The 19,700-nt window shown below is 39.0% G+C and overlaps 1 protein-coding gene and 1 long non-coding RNA gene across 2 annotated transcripts in view; both read left to right on the forward strand.

Moving 5' to 3' along the window:
* The window catches only part of LOC129446101 (uncharacterized), a 28,599-nt gene extending 11,474 nt beyond the window's left edge, over positions 1 to 17,125 (forward strand). Inside the window, exons 3-14 of the mRNA XM_073857988.1 lie at positions 13,143 to 13,265; positions 13,350 to 13,456; positions 13,594 to 13,762; positions 13,841 to 14,644; positions 14,741 to 15,714; positions 15,836 to 15,949; positions 16,040 to 16,105; positions 16,194 to 16,282; positions 16,379 to 16,481; positions 16,559 to 16,664; positions 16,734 to 16,804; positions 16,881 to 17,125. Of these exons, the coding sequence (XP_073714089.1) occupies positions 13,143 to 13,265; positions 13,350 to 13,456; positions 13,594 to 13,762; positions 13,841 to 14,644; positions 14,741 to 14,857 (1,320 nt within the window). The 3' untranslated portion in view covers positions 14,858 to 15,714; positions 15,836 to 15,949; positions 16,040 to 16,105; ... (3 more) ...; positions 16,734 to 16,804; positions 16,881 to 17,125. The remainder of the gene's footprint in view (positions 1 to 13,142; positions 13,266 to 13,349; positions 13,457 to 13,593; positions 13,763 to 13,840; positions 14,645 to 14,740; positions 15,715 to 15,835; positions 15,950 to 16,039; positions 16,106 to 16,193; positions 16,283 to 16,378; positions 16,482 to 16,558; positions 16,665 to 16,733; positions 16,805 to 16,880) is intronic.
* Positions 17,126 to 17,762: 637 nt separating this feature from the next.
* LOC129438123 (uncharacterized) lies at positions 17,763 to 19,199 on the forward strand. The gene is made up of 3 exons (XR_012371574.1): positions 17,763 to 18,500; positions 18,580 to 18,634; positions 18,718 to 19,199. It is a non-coding gene; the product is annotated as an uncharacterized lncRNA (long non-coding RNA).
* The last annotated feature ends 501 nt before the right edge of the window (positions 19,200 to 19,700 follow it).

Consider the following 19,700-nt stretch of genomic DNA (forward strand, 5'->3'; position numbering starts at 1 on the left):
GAGACAACAGTTTTGCCTTTAATCATGTTTTACGACAATTTCTGTCCAGTGTCTGTCGAATTCCTACAAAAGAAAACCTCATGAGTGACATAAAGTCACCCAACAGCAATGTAAAAGACTGAGTGAATCCAAAGACACATTAAAGATGTGATTAAAAATCAGGGTTATTTCATAAAATTAATATTTTTAAAATTTTCCTAAAATACATGTAAAACATTAGTATTTTTTATTGAGAAATTAATTTGAACTTGTTTTCTCTGCAGTATTCAAGACCGGTAAACATTGTATATTTTTGTTATTTGGACCATATTTTTCCCAATTTCAATTTTCAGTAAATAAATTTAAATAAAAAATATAGCTGCAAGCAGCGATACGGGGCCAAGCACCTTCAGCGCAATGAGCACCCAAAGCACAGCAAAAACCACACGACGCAGCAAATGTGCAAACCGCAGAAAGCGCGCAATACCGAGGCCGAACCCGAAGCAAAGCAAATGCAGAGCAGAACCACTGCAGTGCGGAGCAACAACAGTAAAGATGGCAAAAATATAACACGTGTGGAAAACCAGACAGGTCGAGAAGAACATGTTAAAGTGAACACAAAAGGAAATCTCAATAAGTGAAAGTAAGAGCTGGGATTCGAACCCATGACCTCAGGTTCCCAAAGCACAGAAGTTACCGCATGCGCCACTGAGTAAACGATTAAACCACTGAGTTGGTGTGTCCAAGCTATAGAATAGAGATTAAGAGCTGTAAACATTGATATCCAGCAATTACCAAAAGTGCAGAAATGACAACAGAGAGCACAAATAACTGAAATACAATGTATAGTATGAGATTCACAAAACTTAAGTGAGAAAAAAGTTAAGACAAAATACCACTGCACATGGGATTCGAACCCATGACCTCTGAAACTCATGGCATGTGATTAACCAGATGCGCAACCGAGTGAACACAGCTCAAGGGCAGCAAAAAAAACAGCTTAGGTGCTTCAAGGTGCTTCAAGGATTGACATGTGCCAATCAACACAGATGCAGAACTGACAGTGCAGAGCAGAACAATCAGAAATACAATGTATATGAGAATCAAAACTCCCCCGTTAACTCCCCCGTTAAATACGGCATACCTCCGGGATCAGTTTTAGGCCCTATCCTATTCTCGTTATATATGTTACCTCTAGGAGACATTATCAGGAAACATAACATAAGTTTTCACTGCTATGCGGATGATACCCAGCTTTACATCTCGTCGCATCCTATCGAAACCCACCAGTTTTCTAAGCTAACAGACTGCATTAGTGATATTAGGGACTGGATGGCACAAAACTTTCTTATGCTAAACTCCAATAAAACAGAGATACTTATTATTGAACCGAATCGCTACAAACATAATATGTCAGATTACAAGTTGCCCATAGATGGCTGCACGGTGGTGCCATCTTCCACGGTTAAGAATTTAGGCGTAATGTTCGACAGCAATCTATCTTTTGATAGTCATATCGCCAACATCTGCCGCACAGCATTCTTCCATCTTAGAAATATCTCAAAAATACGCCATATGCTGTCTGCATCAGACGCAGAAAAGCTTATACATGCTTTTATGACCTCTAGAATAGACTATTGTAACTCGTTACTCGGGGGATGCCATGCAAATCAGGTAAACAAGCTACAGCTGGTTCAAAACGCCGCCGCAAGAGTGCTTACTCGATCTAAAAAGTATGACCGCATCAGTCCAATTCTGGCATCTTTACACTGGCTACCAGTTAAATATCGTATACAATTTAAAATATTACTAATCACCTACAAAGCCTTAAATGACCTAGCGCCTTCGTATATTAAAGAACTACTATCAGAATACAATCCATCACGTAAACTGCGCTCACAAAATTCTGGTCACTTAATTATCCCTAGAATATCAAAAGTGTCTAAAGGTGGTAGATCCTTTTCCTACTTAGCCCCTAAGCTCTGGAATGATTTACCAAACAATGTTCGAGTATCAGACACAGTCGATCAATTTAAATCTAAACTTAAGACATTCTTCTTTAACAAAGCATTCACATAAAATGTCCAGTATATGTACATTTCCCGCAGTAGTTGGTTTGTCCAGAACAAAGCACTCACATACCTCATATGGGTAATATACTTATGCCGCAATAGTTAGCCTGTCTGGAACCGAGCCGACTTGAACCACTATAATGTTTGACACTTGCATTGCATGCGAACGGCCCCTACGCTAATAGAATTCTGTTTTTCTCTCCCTGTCTCGTCCTCAACCACGAGGACCATGAGACAAACAGACCCAGTTCCGGTTGCTGTGAAGATCATTGCATCACTGATCCACAGGCTGTCCTTCAACGTGATGACCAGCCGATGCCCGACCAACGACCACCGGCTAAACCAGTTTAATTCGCTTACTCGCCTCCTATCCCTACCGTTTCTATATATATATATATATATATAAATATATATTAATTCCTCCCAAGGGTTTTTGTCCTTCTAGGACTTTTTCCCATTGGGTTTTTTTTCCTAGAGGGTTTTTAATCCCAGGGAGAGTCAGCCAACTTTGGCTTAATTTAGCACTTTACAGTATACGTTACTTTATTAATATGCTCGCTTGTACGGTTTAACCGCTTTCTCTACTTCTTATATTATCTATTGATTTTCTGTGTTCTCCTCTACATCTTCTCATGTAAAGCTGCTTTGCAACAATTAACACTTGTGAAAAGCGCTATATAAATAAAATTGAATTGAATTGAATTGAAAAAAAGCTCAAATGAGATTGAAGACAAGAACATCATTCTGTATTGTAATGCTATACAATGTAATATACAGTCACATTAATTTACTATGACAAATAGACAACGTCACAGGCACGGTCAACTTTGGAGTGGTATTTCTAAGAAAGAGAACAGAATATCAAAAATCTGTTCGGTCATTTCTGTGCGGATTGCTCCAAACATTATACGAGCAGTACCTGGCATAAAATAAACAACATTTGTAATAGGAGTAGCGAAAAAATCATCTACCATATGCTTTACAATAACACATGAACAGAATGTTGGAAAATGACAAACGAGGTATCGTTGCAATCGGCATAAACCAGTGAATACAATTTCACAAAGAAATTTATATCAGACAAAGTATTCAGAAGTTAAAAGCAGTTCCATGAGAACTGTTATAGTTTATAACCCCTAGGTGGCGCTGTACTCTGACTTCCCAGGTACCTTCAGGACATCATGTCGAAGCTCCTTACTAATTTTTGCACGGATATGTCCAATAGTTAAAAAAATATAACAAATTATGTGAAATTTCAAAATGGTGGACAGGCGGTTCGGTCAAACCCGGCATAATACACATCGACAGATGCGGCATGATGTAAGCAATCCATAGACATCAAGATCATAATTTTCTGACAAACAGTTCAGAAGTTATGGGCAAAAATAGCCTATTTTATTATCTCATGACCCATAGGTGGCGCTGTCAACAAATTTGGCATGGACCCCAAGTTCATGGTCCACATGAAGTGTACCAAATTTCATTTCAATTGATCAAAGAATGACTGAGCTACAGCTTCAGAACCATTTTTGCGCCAACCTCGTTAAGTTTGCGCATTTATTACTTTTAAACAAAGATAAATATCAAAATTCTGTTCAGTCATTTCTGTGCGGCTCACTCCAAAGATCACCTGTGCCATATCTCATAAGAATTTAACCACATTTGAAGAAGGAGTAGCAAAAAAACGAAATACTGTACATTTCAAAATGGCCGCTACTGTAATGGGTGGAGTTTTACTGTAAAGTATCAAATTCAATAAGCGGGATGAGAGCAATCATGTGTACTAAGTATAATTTTCATAGATCAAGCGGATCACCAGTTATAACCATTTGTACATTGAATTTTTGCACTGCTGGTGGCGCTATAGAGTTAGTGCTAGAGACCCCATTTTTGGTCACTTGACTTTTCAGGACCACCTCTACAACTGTGACAAATTTCATCATTTTCCTATGTACGGTTCATAGGGCTGCCATAGACTCCCATTGGGGAAAAATAATAATAAATATAGCTGCAAGCAGCGATACGGGGTCAAGCACAATCAGCGCAATGAGCACCCAAAGCACAGCAAGAAACATACAACGTATCAATGACCCAGGGCGCATTGAGCACCCAAGGTGCATCAAGAACACAAGGCTCAGCAAAGAACCCAAAGCGTAGCAATGACAGAGCAGAACCACCACAGTGCAGAGCAGCAACAGAAAACATGGCAAAAATAGAACATATGTGAACTACAGACAGGTCGAGAAGAATAGGTGGGGAAGAACAAAACTTTAATAGAAGAAAATAACACCTGCCTCAGGTGGGATTCGAACCCATGAACTCAGGATCTCTATGCAAATGACTTAACAGATGCGCCACTCAGTAGACACAGCTCAAGGGGCAGCAGAAAAGAGCTTACATGCCATACAAAGAATTCAGAAGTTATAAGCAGTTCTATAAGAACTGTTATAGTTTATACCCCTAGGTGGCGCTGTTCTCTGATTTCCTCAGGAAGTCATGCCGAAGCTCCCTACCGATTTTTGCGCCGATATATCCGATACTTCAAAAGTTATAGCAATTTATCACAGATTTCAAAATGGCGGACAGGCGGTTCGGTCAATCCCGGCATAATACATATCGGCAGATGCGGCATGAGCCAAGGAATCCGTAGACACCAAGATCATAATTTTCTGACAAACGATTCAGAAGTTATGCGCAAAAATAGCCTTTTTTCCTATCTCATGACCCATAGGTGGCGCTGTCACCAAATTTGGCATGGACCCCCATTTCATGGTCGGCATGAAGCGTACCAAATTTCATCTCGATTGATCAAAGAATGACCGAGATACAGCCTCAGAACCAATTTTGCATCAATCTCGTTAAGTTCACGCATTAATTACTTTTGAATAAAGAAAAATATCAAAATTCTGTTCAGTCATTTTTATGCGGCTCACTCCAAAGATCACATGTGCCAAATCTCATAAGAATTGAACCAAATTTGAAGGAGGAGTAGCGAAAAAACGAAATACTGTACATTTCAAAATGGCCGATACTGTAATGGGTGGAGTCTTACTGTAAGGTATTAAAAACAATAAGCATGAGGAGAGCAATCACGTGTACTAAGTAGAATTTTCATAGAGCAAATGAATCACCAGTTATAACCATTTGAACATTGAATTTTTGAGATGATGGTGGCGCTATAGAGTTACTGCTAGAGACCCCATTTTTGGCCAAATGACTATTTATGACCACCACTACAACTGTGCCAAATTTCATCATTTTCCTATATACGGTTCATAGGGCTGCCATAGACTCCCATTGGGGAAGATTAAGATTAAGATTAAGATTAAGATTAAGATTAAGATTAAGAAGAATAATAATAATACTAACAGAAACAATAGGTGCCACAGCACCATAGGTGCTTGGCCCCTAATAATACTGACAATAACAATAGGTGTCTCAGCAGCTTCGGTGCTTGACCCCTAATAATAGATTTTATTAGGAACTTGGCAGAAATGTTGTTGGCAGCACCCAGAGTCTGTTGTGATGTAGGTCATACATAAAACCAAAAGTGGCACATAAGGAACAAGGTTGTTTACAAGGTATACCAGGTTAACACATTTGGTGATTTGGTTGCATTTGCAAGTTTTCCAGTTGAGTGACATCAGAGATATCTTCATCAGAATTTTCTCTATCAGAATCTTAACATTGACATTCACAACACAATTGGGGTATCCCTATTTATATGTTTGACTGGGTTTAGAAATGGAGTATCATTATTGTGTCTTTTTCCCTTCTAACAATTGGTTTTGTATGATTCACTTGTATGCCAACTTGTAGAATGTGTATATCCTACTAATTCTCACAAGTTTGCGTACAAAATAACACAACTTTTCAAAATTGTGCAGTGCAATACACCAAAGTCCAATTTTGTATGCATATAATACGCCAGTCCTTCCCGTTTACTTAGTTACATAAGTTTGCTGCGCCAATCTGCTCGGATCGGATTTTTAAACGTAGTCTCTCTGCAAACCCAGCGTAGACCTGTAGCTTGTTCCTCAAAGTTTTATCCAGCAAACACAGAGGAAATGTTATGTTTCCCTAAATGTCTCTCGATAAAAAAAAACAATGACGTACGTACTGTCAGTGTTGGGGTAGTTACTCAAAAAATGTAATTAGTTACTAGTTACTAGTTACTTCTTAAAATTGTAATGAGATTACTTTACTAGTTACTGCATTTGAAAAGTAACTTCACTACTTATTACTTTACTTTCCTTTTTCTTAATTTACCACATAGATACATGGACATGGTTTAGGCGGGGTCGGCTGATGATGAGTGACTACTTTAAATGACCGGCCAGAGCTCTAGACTAACTTTTTGCACTGGTTGCACTGGTGCGCCTAACATTTTTTCTTAGGTGCACCAGCACAAAAGTTAGGTGCACCCTAATTTTTGACCCCATTGGATTTATAGTTCGCCCAAAAATTAAAATTCTGTATAATTTATTTGTAAATCAGGTTTGTAACTCTCATGTTGTTACAAACCTGTATAAATGTCTTTGTTCTGGTGAACATGAATGAAAATATTTTGAGGAATGTTTGTAACCAAACCATTCATGAGCCCCATTCACTTCCATAGTATTATTTTTTCCTACTATAGAAGTGAATGGGGCTCATGCTTGGTTTGGTTATTAACATTTCTCAAAATATGTTGCTTCGTGTTTATCAGAACAAAGATATTTATACAGGTTTGTAACAAAATTTATAATTTATTTTTGGGTGAACTGTCCCTTTAACACCGCAAGTTTAGCGCCCATGGTGGTTTCATACACAATATAAACATGTAGGCTATTTTATAATTTTCATGTTGTCATTCCATTTTCCTTATACGAATCATGCACAGTCCTGTTTGATAACCCGCATCCGCGCGATTAAAATAACAGTTGACCCGTTATCCGACATCAGCATCAATTTATTTCATACCCGTTTTACATAAAGACTGCGATCGGCCACACCGCAAATCGTGATGTAAGTAGAAACCTTTAAAGATCTTCATGCAGAACATTGACAGAAATAAGCACAGGACCATGCTTGTTCAAATATATTATCATTTAATGTGAAACTTTGTGAGGGTCGGCTGATTGACAGCTGAGCGGTCAGCAGTGTTTGAACACTCATGAACGCTGCGCTTATATTTATTATTACCTTATAAATTGATGATATGATTGCAGTGATTCCAAAGGGATGTCCAAAAAAACTCAAGTAGAATGTTAAATGTTTAAAGTTTAATGTCTCTTTCTCGCTGCCCTGTGTAAACCCACGCGGGTGATGGCATGAAACGCGTGAGGAGCTTGCATTTTGCATTACCTTAAATTACCTTAAATTATGGTCATACAAATAAAAGTAAAACAACATTCAAAACTGTAATGTGTAAATGTATTTATGTAAAGTTACACTCGCAATAATAACAAAACATTGTGCTTTTTTAAATAGGTAAAAGGTGTTTTGTGCTGCATCGGTTTGGGAGCGCGTCACACAATAAATAAACTCATATAGGCTACTTTTGAATTCGTTTTGTTAATTTGCTAATTATTTAAAGCTCCACTGTGTAGGATCTACTCCCATCAAGCGGTGAAAGTCTATATGACAACCAACTGAATATTACTTTTTAGCCCCCACCATTAAGAACGCGTTTTAACTCGTACGGTGGCCCGGCCGTGTCATGCCAAGGTTAACATGGCTTCCAGTAGCTACAAAGCAAAAGCAATGAAAAAAATGAACAATTTGCAATGTCATTTGCGTGTGATCCATCAAAGCACACAGATTTATGTTTAACATGGAAAAAGTCTGATTGTCATGATATGTCCGCTTAAAATCACATACAAAAAGCAACCATAAACGTAGCTTAGACACTTCTTTTTTCATCGACGCGAGGAAAAATATCACACGGGCTGTTAAACTTGGTATTAAGATGTGTTTTCGTCGATCAGATCACAAGTGGACGAGAGAGACACATTACGTTTACACTTGGTGTTTAAATCCGTCTCTTTTTGTCCATTTTCGACCGCTTCTCTTCAGATTACTGAGGAGATGGTCTGTGGACGAGTCCCTCTGTCATTTACTCATGAGCTAGAGTAATGACGGGTTTAAATGGACGCGAACTAATATGTCAGAGTCTAATGCTTATGTTTAATTAAACGTTACATGTCCGTGTATATGTAAGAGCTTTCTCTGATATTGGTGAAATAAGATCGCTCAACTTTCACACGCTTGTAAAATGAAACGAAAGACGCGCAGATCAGACGCTTTTATCAATGAAAGGCTAAAAATAGCGCTGTACACCGTGTGTTTGTGTTAGAGGTCAGAAAAGATGAAAAACATTTATCTCAGTACCTCAGATTACATAAATGGGCGGAGAGACGGCGTGTGGCTGTTCCAAGACATTAAACCACATGCATGTTTACACTAACAAGTGTTACGTATACCCATGTTCAAGTTTACAACATAAACTGTATAGATGTAAACGAATATGCTAAATTACCTGTGGTGAAGAAAGTAACTTAGCAACTTCATTGTCCAATGAGCCCCATCTTGGAAAACTAACTCCAATATTGACTTTGGTCTTGATGTTTTTCCTGTCGCGTTGTCGTTTAAAATCCCTGTTTCGCTTCCTTGGCGACTTGTTTTAATGTCCTCGAGAATAGTTCTTCAACAGGCTTTCAAAGCATTAGATCGCAGGTTTATCACAGCGTGCGGCCGAAGGATTCAGTCTAACGCAGGTCGCATATCCGGGCTGCATACGTCATCAAGCCTGGTTTATTTAAATTAACTGAGCATTACATTCGCAAGTCATAAGCATATTACATCAATTTACAATTAACCAAGAATAAATGTCAGCTTTATAATTGTTAATATTCTGAAATAAGACTGTCTTGATGACGTATACCACCTACACATGCAACCTCTGTAGGCTTCAGCTTGCGGCCAGCTTGAGTGTACTCTGAAAGCGCGAAAGGCGGAGCTTGAATTTCAGGAATGTCCCTCGTCGGCGAATGTATTTCAAAGATGGAGGCACAACATGGATTCAGCCAGAGAGCGCTACGGCGGTATGTATTTTAAATAGCAGATTCTACACTTACGAGAATACTTTGATTAGTGGGGTGGAAGTAATTACACATGAATGAGCACATACTTTTGGAAGAAAACATGGGTTTTTGCTAAGAATTAACTAAAAAAAGTACACACTGGAGCTTTAAGGGAAACACATTTCATATGGGCTTATTTATTTTATTATTTTTTCACCAAAGAAAGACGTAATCATCACGTTCTATTCATTTTAATGCTTTTTGCGCATAAACTAAACCCTTGGGGTAATTATTTATAAATGAATCAACAACGCAAATCAAGGAATTAACTTATTTCTCTATTTAAGACAGTCTGGCAGGGCGGTAACAGTGATACATCAGACACCGAAAAGTTTATAGGATTAGATTTGGAAGTACGATTATGAAGAAAACAGCGGTCCTGACTCCTGGCTTTTTTCTATAAATTGAGCGCACGCGACATTGCTGTTCGGGTTACGTTCAAATAATTTCTTTAAAAGAATTATGCTCTGGCTCTGACTCGATTGAGGTTCATTACCTAATTCCGTCTTCGGGTTCGGACCTTTCGATCCCTGACCGGTAAGTTAAGCAGGATCTTTCGCCACAAGTGTTGTATTGCCATGCTGGGCTTACAAATGCTCAGACAGGTTGCTCATCGCGTTGTCAGCAGTTGAAAGACACTTGTCGTGGTGGCATAGTGTGCATTTCACACGAATATTTTTGTCCTTTCGAGCAATACGCTGAAAGTAATGTGAATATCGCCCCAGTGGCTGAAACCCTCCGTCTTCATTTCCCGCTCCCCTTTGCACCAGCAGCTCAGTCAAATCAATCTCTATGGCAACGGCACACGTACAGGGACACGCATGCACGCACCACTTAAATAGACAGAACTTTACACCCAGGCAAACACTGCTTGGGTAACACAGGAAAGCGCGTTCCTATAGTCTAGTAAAGTAGTGTAGTTACCAATATTATTAGTGTAATGCGTTACTTTACTTCGTTACCCAAAAAAGTAATGTAGTTACTGTAATCCGTTACTTTGTAACTCGTTACCCCAAACACTGCGTACTGTACAGTGGAAGTCTCTCTGCAAGTCCGGCGTCGACCTGCAGCTTGTTCCTCAAAGTTTTATCCAGTAAACACGGAGCAGTTTACGGTACGGTGGCTCTACTCTCTACCCTAATGGGTGGTGCCCAAATGCTCTTAGCAGGCAAAGCAGAAAGAGGCGGGGTAACCTCCCTCAATCTGACGACATAACGAGGCACATTCCTGAACGGGTCATCTGAGCTGACTTTTTTCAAAGGCAGAGGAGAATGCACAGGACTTAATTTACACCTTTCACCGTTTTTAATTAATTGGGGAACATAGACAGGCTGGGGGAACTCATGTTAAAAAAAAACTCATAACGTTCTTTAAAAAAAAGAAATTACAACAGGCATACAAACCACAAATCATATATTCAAGACACATCGGCATCACTACATCAAAATGTCTATCGTATGTTTTTCCTTTGAAAATTTTGTTTTATTATAATTTCAATTAATTTGACAAACATTATTGTGTTGTTTGAGATTGGGGTAACACTTTACAATAAGCTTCATTAGTAAACATTAGTTAATTAAAGGAATTCTTCATCCAATTGAAATTTGAATATATTATTAAATTGTCTCACCTAGTAGAACTGTGGAGTGATTTTAGAAATTGGTGCCTTCTAGGCCGAGAAAGGTCAGAAAATGTGTTTTTTTGCTCATGTGGATGAAAAACACCAAGTCCCAGAATGCATTGCTTCGCTGCTCTACGAGGCCACTCCCTAGTCACGCCTACCGGTTTGAGACGGCAGGAGGGAGGGAGGGAGATTCAACTCGGCTAAATACAACTTTTACAGACACGTCTGCAACGATTTTGTTGATATATTATTATAAATACTACCTTTTCCACATTGAAAGGACAGGCAGTCAGTGTTCATCATTAGCCGCGGTGTAAACAATGGCTGCGGGCTATCAACCACGCAAAGTTCAGAGAAGACAACGATGCGGCAAAATTGAAAAACCTGAGGGTTTGCAGTCTCCATTTCAAGCTGGAAGATATCGAACCCAATGTACTCGGAATGAAGCGAAACACGCTAAAGGACACTGCGATTCCGTCTATATGTACCTGTGTTGTGTAAAATTCAGTCCCCGTGAAAAACTGTCCCAATGGGCGGGGCATATAAGCATATTCATGAGGTTGCTTCACCATGGGCGAGTACTGCGAGCGATTGCATGGAGTGGTCATTCATTGTGTTTCAGCTCTTGTTTGGTTAGTTCTATAAGGTAATAAAGCCGAGTTGTCATACGTCCCATGTAGATCTAGGTACAAATGTTTATATTCTTTACAATGTAGGCTAATGCGCTTTGCGCAAATTATTTTATCAGAACGCTTTGTTATGGCGACGTAATGTTTTTGCTGTTTAACTTACGCGTGTGATTAAGTGCACAGATCGAGCACATTTCTCTTGTTCCTCGTTTGTCTTTGTACGGTCTTTTGAAGTTCTCCTTAGCTGTATTGTATTTTAATGCATCATAACTTTCACAAGAATGTAAGATGTGCAAATAAACACTTGGAAATGGTCGCTGTTGTTGTGTTGCTTATTGTCAGTTTTTATACGCAGTTACACTTAAAGGGCCTTTCACAAATGAGCCTTTGCAATCATTTTAATGCATTCAGAATGGCATCTTTTCATTTGGGTCAAGAACAAAATCACGCATGAAGGACAGATTTTCATGACGTGCTGTACTCATGTTTCTCTGGTGAATTATACATGTAAATGGAATGACATGAAAAGTTTTACACATACAAATGTGAATACCTTATCTAAATGCAAGACCCATGTTCTGAACAGCTAAAAATAGGATGAGACAGACCAAAAAGGTATACCAGTTATAAAGGAATGTTTACAATTCTTAGGCCAAACAAAATAGCTTGTCAGTCCTTAAAACACACACAAATGAACTTCTTGTATTTATTAACACATTACACATATGGATATTACAAAATAAAGCTTAAAGTCATTTTAAAATTGCCATCCATCACAAACAAAAATGACTCCAGTAACAAAAAAAAAACATTTGACATGCATACTTGAACAGCTATTTATCCAAATGTAAAACACAGATGTATCAAACTGAAAAATCTGCTGGCAAAGGTTTTGAGTGTTAAGGTCCTCAATTAATGTTTTCTGTACATGTAATAACAGAAACACACAATTACAGTTCCACAATACAAACAAATGTTGTTCATAAACCATGAAAAAACACATATTTCTAAGGTAATTTCTTTTTCTAATCTGTTCATTACCCACAATCCCTGCACACATTGAAACAATTGGTTAATTATTAACATCTTTATTAATTAGCTAAATCAAACCAATTAGTTAAGCATGCAACATCTGACAAAAGGTCAAGTACCTATCACAAAATGTGGTTGATTTGTTAAAAACCATTTCAAAGCCAATTACTGTTTCTAATCTGTTCATTACCCACAATCCCTGCACACATTTAAACAAGTGGTTACTTATTAACATCTTTATTAATTAGACAAATCAAACCAATTAGTTAAGCATCCAACCTCTGATAAAAGGCCAACCAACCATCTAATTTATTTTCTGTTTAATTGGCAAAATGGACAGATCAACTTACCAGTTGCTGTTTGATTTGAAAAAGTCTGGAAAGGTTCCTGATAATTTAACAAAAAACAAAAAAAGAGTACTTGTAAGAAAGGCAAAGAAGTATGTCATCAAAGGTCAGTGGTACAAATTTGGTGAAGGTCCCATGTACAGTTAGGTTGGATGAGTTATGTGGTCTTTAAAGTATTGGTTTAACATATTGGTTTTAGACTACATTAGAAGAAGGGAAGAGGGTGGTTTAGCCAAAGTGTTGTGCTGCAGTGAGGCCCAAGAGGTTTTCACAGAATTCCACACCAGTTCCATCGGGGCCCACTGTGGCATTGTGAAAACTACTGATGCCATCAGCCGTCGATTTTATTGGCCTTCCATGAGTGTGAACATGTCACAGACTGTATTGTAAAACTGTTCTACAAATTTGGCGCCCCCAAAAGGCTGTTAACTGACCAGGGCAAAGAATTTGTGAACAAGGTAGGGTTACACTTTATTTGCTAGTTGGAAATTGTTCGTGAAATTGAAGAGTATAATTCGTGTGTGTTTTGTATGTGTATGTAGGTCAATATGGGTGTCTGTCAGCTGCTGGGAATAAAAAGGAGTTTGTGTGCACCATACCACCCACAAACCAATGGTCTAGTTGAAAGGCTAAATGGCAGAATACAGAGGTAACAGACATTTTAAATGACAAGAATGATTAGATAATAAATTGAATAATACTTGTCAATGTAGTTAAAATACATTTCTGATTGGTCAGAATTGCCATATAAATGTTTTCCTACTGTGACTCTTCTCTTATTTAAAGATCATTAAGCAAGCTGGTGGGAAAGCAGCCACACAAGTGGTCTGATTATTTGGAGGCCACAATGTTTGGTCTCCGCACCAAAAAACAAGTGACGACAAAGTACTCTCCATATTACTTAATGTTTGGCCGGGAGGCAAGGTATCCATCCGAGGTACCTGACAAATATGAGGTCAGTTAATATTTTTTTTTGTTTTACTTTTTATATTAATTCATTTTAAGATTGAACTATGGCAGTTTTTATTCATAGATCAATGAATCTGTGGAGGACATTCTGGCTGAGGAGTGCATCTCTGAATGCATTAAAAGGCAAGACCGCATCTTTCAAACTGTCCGGGACAATATTAGTTGTGCTCAACAGAAGGCCAAAAAAAGGAAGCTGGAAAAGGGATTGTCTGTAGACATTAAGGTTGGTGACAGGGTTTTGCGTAAAAATATCCGGAGCAGGCAGAGAAAGGGAGGCAAACTGGACCCAGACTCTGTGCCTCGACCTCCCAGCCACCTCCTGTCTGTGCCTCGACCTCCCAGCCACCTCCTGTCTGTGCCTCGACCTCCCAGCCACCTCCTGTCTGTGCCTCGACCTCCCAGCCACCTCCTGTCTGTGCCTCGACCTCCCAGCCACCTCCTGTCTGTGCCTCGACCTCCCAGCCACCTCCTGTCTGTGCCTCGACCTCCCAGCCACCTCCTGTCTGTGCCTCGACCTCCCAGCCACCTCCTGTCTGTGCCTCGACCTCCCAGCCACCTCCTGTCTGTGCCTCGACCTCCCAGCCACCTCCTGTCTGTGCCTCGACCTCCCAGCCACCTCCTGTCTGTGCCTCGACCTCCCAGCCACCTCCTGTCTGTGCCTCGACCTCCCAGCCACCTCCTGTCTGTGCCTCGACCTCCCAGCCACCTCCTGTCTGTGCCTCGACCTCCCAGCCACCTCCTGTCTGTGCCTCGACCTCCCAGCCACCTCCTGTCTGTGCCTCGACCTCCCAGCCACCTCCTGTCTGTGCCTCGACCTCCCAGCCACCTCCTGTCTGTGCCTCGACCTCCCAGCCAAACAGCGCAATCTGTATGTATTGTTCTGATTACTTGCATGTACATCTTTATATGAATGACTGAAAGTTACTTTAAATATAAACTAATGGAATGTGTCTTTCGCACACAGTATTACAAGAAATATGGGCCAAAAGAAAAGGTGGTGTATTGTGCAGTAACATTGGCCCATACAAAGGGCCAATCCCATTTCTCTGTCTTACCCCTTCCCCTTACCCCTACCCCTTAGTTTTGCACGTTCACGTGAGAGTAAGGGCTATCCCAATTCTCGTTTTGATCAAGGGGTAGGGCTAAGGGCAAGTGGTAGATACCCCTTAAAACCAAGATTTTCCGCGAGCTTACTTGAAACCAAGGGGTACCCAGAATACACTGCGCAACCGGCAAAAATGGCGGCCAGAGCGTCCCATAAATGTAAGTATTTTCGGCTTAATAATTAATTTAAAAATTACTAACGTCTTGTTTTGTGCTCTACACAGTCCTGCTCATATATATTTGAATTATGTTCTTAATTTAAATGTTTTAAAATTTCGCTAGTTTGCTACGCTAACGTTACGTTGCTGATTTGCACAACATTCCCGTATTTGCTGATTTGCACAACATTCCCGTATTTCTCTAACTAGCCATGAATGGACTGCATGCTTGTCTACAGTTTTAACCAAATTCCATTAACGTTAGCAGCGAATTTCGTTTGATATCAGTGCATAACACTACTTGCTTTGGAGACATCGGTACGTGCTTTACGTATACCGTCCTGTATCACACAGGGACGCCAGAAGAAACTCGGCGGCTGATTCACTTTCGCTTACACTTGCACTCATACTGGAAGTTTGTGATCAACATTTGTCGCGTCTGGTGATGTTGCAGCCAGCAAACGACGATGTATGATGACGTAACCGTAACCAAGCGGTGGCTCATTTCATAGGGGTATGTTTTCACCCCTAGCGCTTAACACTTGGTTTTGAGGGACAAGGGCTAGGGGTAAGACGAAGTGGTAAGGGAAGGGGTAAGACAGAGAAATGGGATTGGCCCAAAGTCTTCACATGGGATGTAGATCACCTCAGACCTGGTGAAATGCTTGAAAGTGAAGTAGGTGATGCAAGTCATATCTGTTTATATTTTGTAAAACTGTTTATTTTGTATTCTGCTATTCTTTAGGCATAAATTAAGACCGTAAAGAACTGTGTGAACTTTGTTCTCTTTTGTTTAGGTAATCAATGCATATCTGAGTTTGCTGACCAAGAACTATGCAGGCAAGGCATATGTCATTGATTCCTTTCAGGCGACAAACATCTGGAAGGGCAACGGCAGTTCTATGAAGAGGGTATGAAAATTCTTCAAATAAATCTTTCATGTCATCAGAGATCTAGTATAATGAGCTGTAACAGTTTTTTTTTGTGTATCTGTACTGCAGCTGGATCCAGATGAATTTGATGTCATGATTGGGTCCATTAATGAGAACCACCACTGGACACTTCTGGTCTGTTTCTTTCCATTCTAAAGTCGTAACGTTTTAGAAACCACAGTGAAAGAATTTGGGGCCTGATTCACTCATTAACATTTTACAGGTGATTTATCCGAAGGAATGGCGTATATTATACATAAACTCATTTGGGGAAAGCCGAAGTAAATTACTTCAGTGCGAAAAGGCTATAAGGTAAGCTAAAATATGCTAGTCATGTCAATATTTCTTATTTGTTGGTCTGATTGTTAACTTGTATTGACATTATAAATACTTTTGAACCCAACAAAGCAAATTTATGGAGACAAGGGGAAAGGTTGGGAAGTGGAAATGTTCTACTGTACCGCACTGCTTCCAACAGGATGCCAATTAATGTGGGGTATTTGTCTGTAAAGTAAGTTTCTGTTATGCATTGTCTGAAATGCATTAATTCACATGTTGAATATTAAAGCTCTGTTTTGCTTTTTTTAGTTTGCAGAAGCTATTCTCACAGGTGGCAGTTTGCAGTTTGCAAGCACAGCAGACAACATTGCTTTGCTACGCCAACAAATAGGCCTCTGTCTGCTTCAAGGAAGTGGTATATTACACACACACACACACACACAACAATATTATGTGCATAAAATTGCTGCATTCTATTCCACAGATGACCTGTCAGAATTATGTTTGACATGTGGAGACTAACATTCTTTCACAGAGGACATTGAGGACTGTTGGGTGTGTTAAGCAGTATGCTCTGTGAATATTTACCTTGCATTAAAACATGTTTTCAAGTGTTTCTTTTCTTTTTCAGATTCAGTGTGACTGTTGCAGTGGATGGTTCCACTGGGAATGTGTAAACCAACCCAGTCTTTCTGACATATTTATTTGTCACGGATGCAGATTTTGATTTTGGTTTAATGGTTTTGTGTTACTAGAGTCATTTTTGTTTGGCACTGATGGCAATTTTGAAATTACTTGAAGCTTTATTTTGTAATATGGATGTGTGATTGTATTTAATCAATAAATACAAGAAGTTCATTTGTGTGTGTTTAATGACTGACAAGCTATTTTGTTTGGCCTAAGAATTGTAATCATTCTTTTATAACTGGTATAGCTTTTTGGTCTGTCTCATCCTATTTCCATAGCACACGGGTAAATACAAAAAATTTTTTTAGCTGTTCAGAACATGGGTCTTGCATTTAGATAAGGTATTCAAATTTGTATGTGTAAAACTTTTCATGTCATTCCATTTAAATGTATCATTCACCAGAGAAACATGAGTACAGCACGTCATGAAAATCTGTCCTTCATGCGTGATTTTGTTCTTGACCCAAATGAAAAGATGCCATTCTAAATGCATTAAAATGATTGCAAAGGCTCATTTGTGAAAGGCCCTTTAAGTGTAACTGCGTATAAAAACTGACAATAAGCAACACAACAACAGCGACCATTTCCAAGTGTTTATTTGCACATCTTACATTCTTGTGAAAGTTATGATGCATTAAAATACAATACAGCTAAGGAGAACTTCAAAAGACCGTACAAAGACAAACGAGGAACAAGAGAAATGTGCTCGATCTGTGCACTTAATCACACGCGTAAGTTAAACAGCAAAAACATTATGTCGCCATAACAAAGCGTTCTGATAAAATAATTTGCGCAAAGCGCATTAGCCTACATTGTAAAGAATATAAACATTTGTACCTAGATCTACATGGGACGTATGACAATTCGGCTTTATTACCTTATAGAACCAACCAAACAAGAGCTGAAACACAATGAATGACCACTCCATGCAATCGCCCGCAGTACTCGCCCATGGTGAAGCAACCTCATGAATATGCATATATGCCCCGCCCATTGGGACAGTTTTCCACGGGGACTGAATTTTACACAACACCTTTACAGACACGACGAACAGCCGGGGCCATCTGGCATCAAACGCAGTTGTCTACGTTAGAGGTAAGACTTTTGCTAATACTCGTTTCTGATCACACAGTAGCCTTTACATAGTGATACAGTTGTAAGCAGTAAAGTTAGCAAAGTAACGCTAGCTAGACAATGACATATAAGTGGGCTGTTCTCAACATAAAACAACTGTTAGCTACCGAGCGAGTTACTTCTAGAGTTTTACTTTACCACGCAAGCCTGTTGCTGTAAAGTTATTCGAGATAACTGCAGATACATTTGCGAGATGTACATTATTAATTCAATAATATTTATGCTTGCTACACGTACCATATTCTTATTCAGACTTTATTGATAAGGTGGTGTTGATATAAATTCAAAAACTACATGCAAAGTCAAACTTCTGCTGTTATTTTGGTGAAAGTAAAGCAAAAGTATTGTTCTGCATTTACTCACAGGTTTCCGGAAGAAGATGCAGAAGAAGGGGAAAAAAGAACAATGAAATCCTCCTTGCATGGACCAGGTCAGTGTTGGTTTGTAATGTGGGAGACTTTACATTGGTTTGCAAGGTTCAAAGTTACTAATTGTATTATCTTTCATAGGTCTGTCATAAATCATATGTGGTTTTCCTGTGCAACCAGTAAGGGGGACGTCGAGGTAAGACATTTGATTCTACTTTGTTTCTTTTTAGGAAAAACGATTTTTCTAGACTTATTGATAATAATCATATTTTCATGCAGGTACTGAAATGCCGGTGGAAGTCCATTCTACACCATATATTAAACATAATATTATATTACTATTATAATGTTAGTTCCTGCACTACAATGGTACCACACTGCCCATAGCTGTACATATCTTATCTATATGGTTCTTGCTGAATATGAATATTAATTGTGTTTTTCTTATAATATATTCTGTTTATACACTACATCAATATTATTTATACTACTATTAGGTTACTGCTACTAAATCACACATATCTGTACATGTTGTTCATACATGCTTCATATTACAAATCCATATTTTTTCTGCTCTTACAAGGTAACAGCTAATAAACTGCACACATATATGCACTGGTACGTGTAAATAAACACTTTTCTGAAAACTGACATGTGTGCACAATATTATTTTTGAAACTGGAGAGGTTGAAATGTCCGTAAATGAAAATAGCCGCCCATGTGTAAACATAGCCTCTAACTGGAAACAGGAGGGGAAACCACTAAATGCCACATAAAACTGTGTGGTCAGTCGTTCTGTCACGTACTCTATAAATCTAACTTAATACAACATATACCATGCCGAGGAAACAGGATTCTTTAAATATACACTCTGGAACTTTATTCAAAACACACCGAGGACAAGGAACAGCATCGCATTGACATTTAACGACTGACAAGAAACAAATACATGAGGGCAGAATATATAGGGGTGAATGGCTAATAAAACACAGGAGTAAGAACTTAACTATAATGAACCACAGGTGTGACTAATAATGATAAAATGAGATAACAAATGAACTAAACAAGACAATTAACAATGAACAGAAGTGAATGAAACACAAAACCCTGATATTAACCCTCTGGGGTCCGACCATTTTAGGACACTGGCAGAGGTTCTGACATGCTCTTACATTTGGTCTTTTTTCAGTTGCTTTAAAACATATTAATGCTAAGTAGGGGTGTGCCCTGCCCTCATAATTCAATTCAATTACGATTCACCC

Source organism: Misgurnus anguillicaudatus, chromosome 2 (assembly GCF_027580225.2).
Source record: "Misgurnus anguillicaudatus chromosome 2, ASM2758022v2, whole genome shotgun sequence".
In the NCBI taxonomy this organism is placed as follows: Eukaryota; Metazoa; Chordata; class Actinopteri; order Cypriniformes; family Cobitidae; genus Misgurnus; species Misgurnus anguillicaudatus.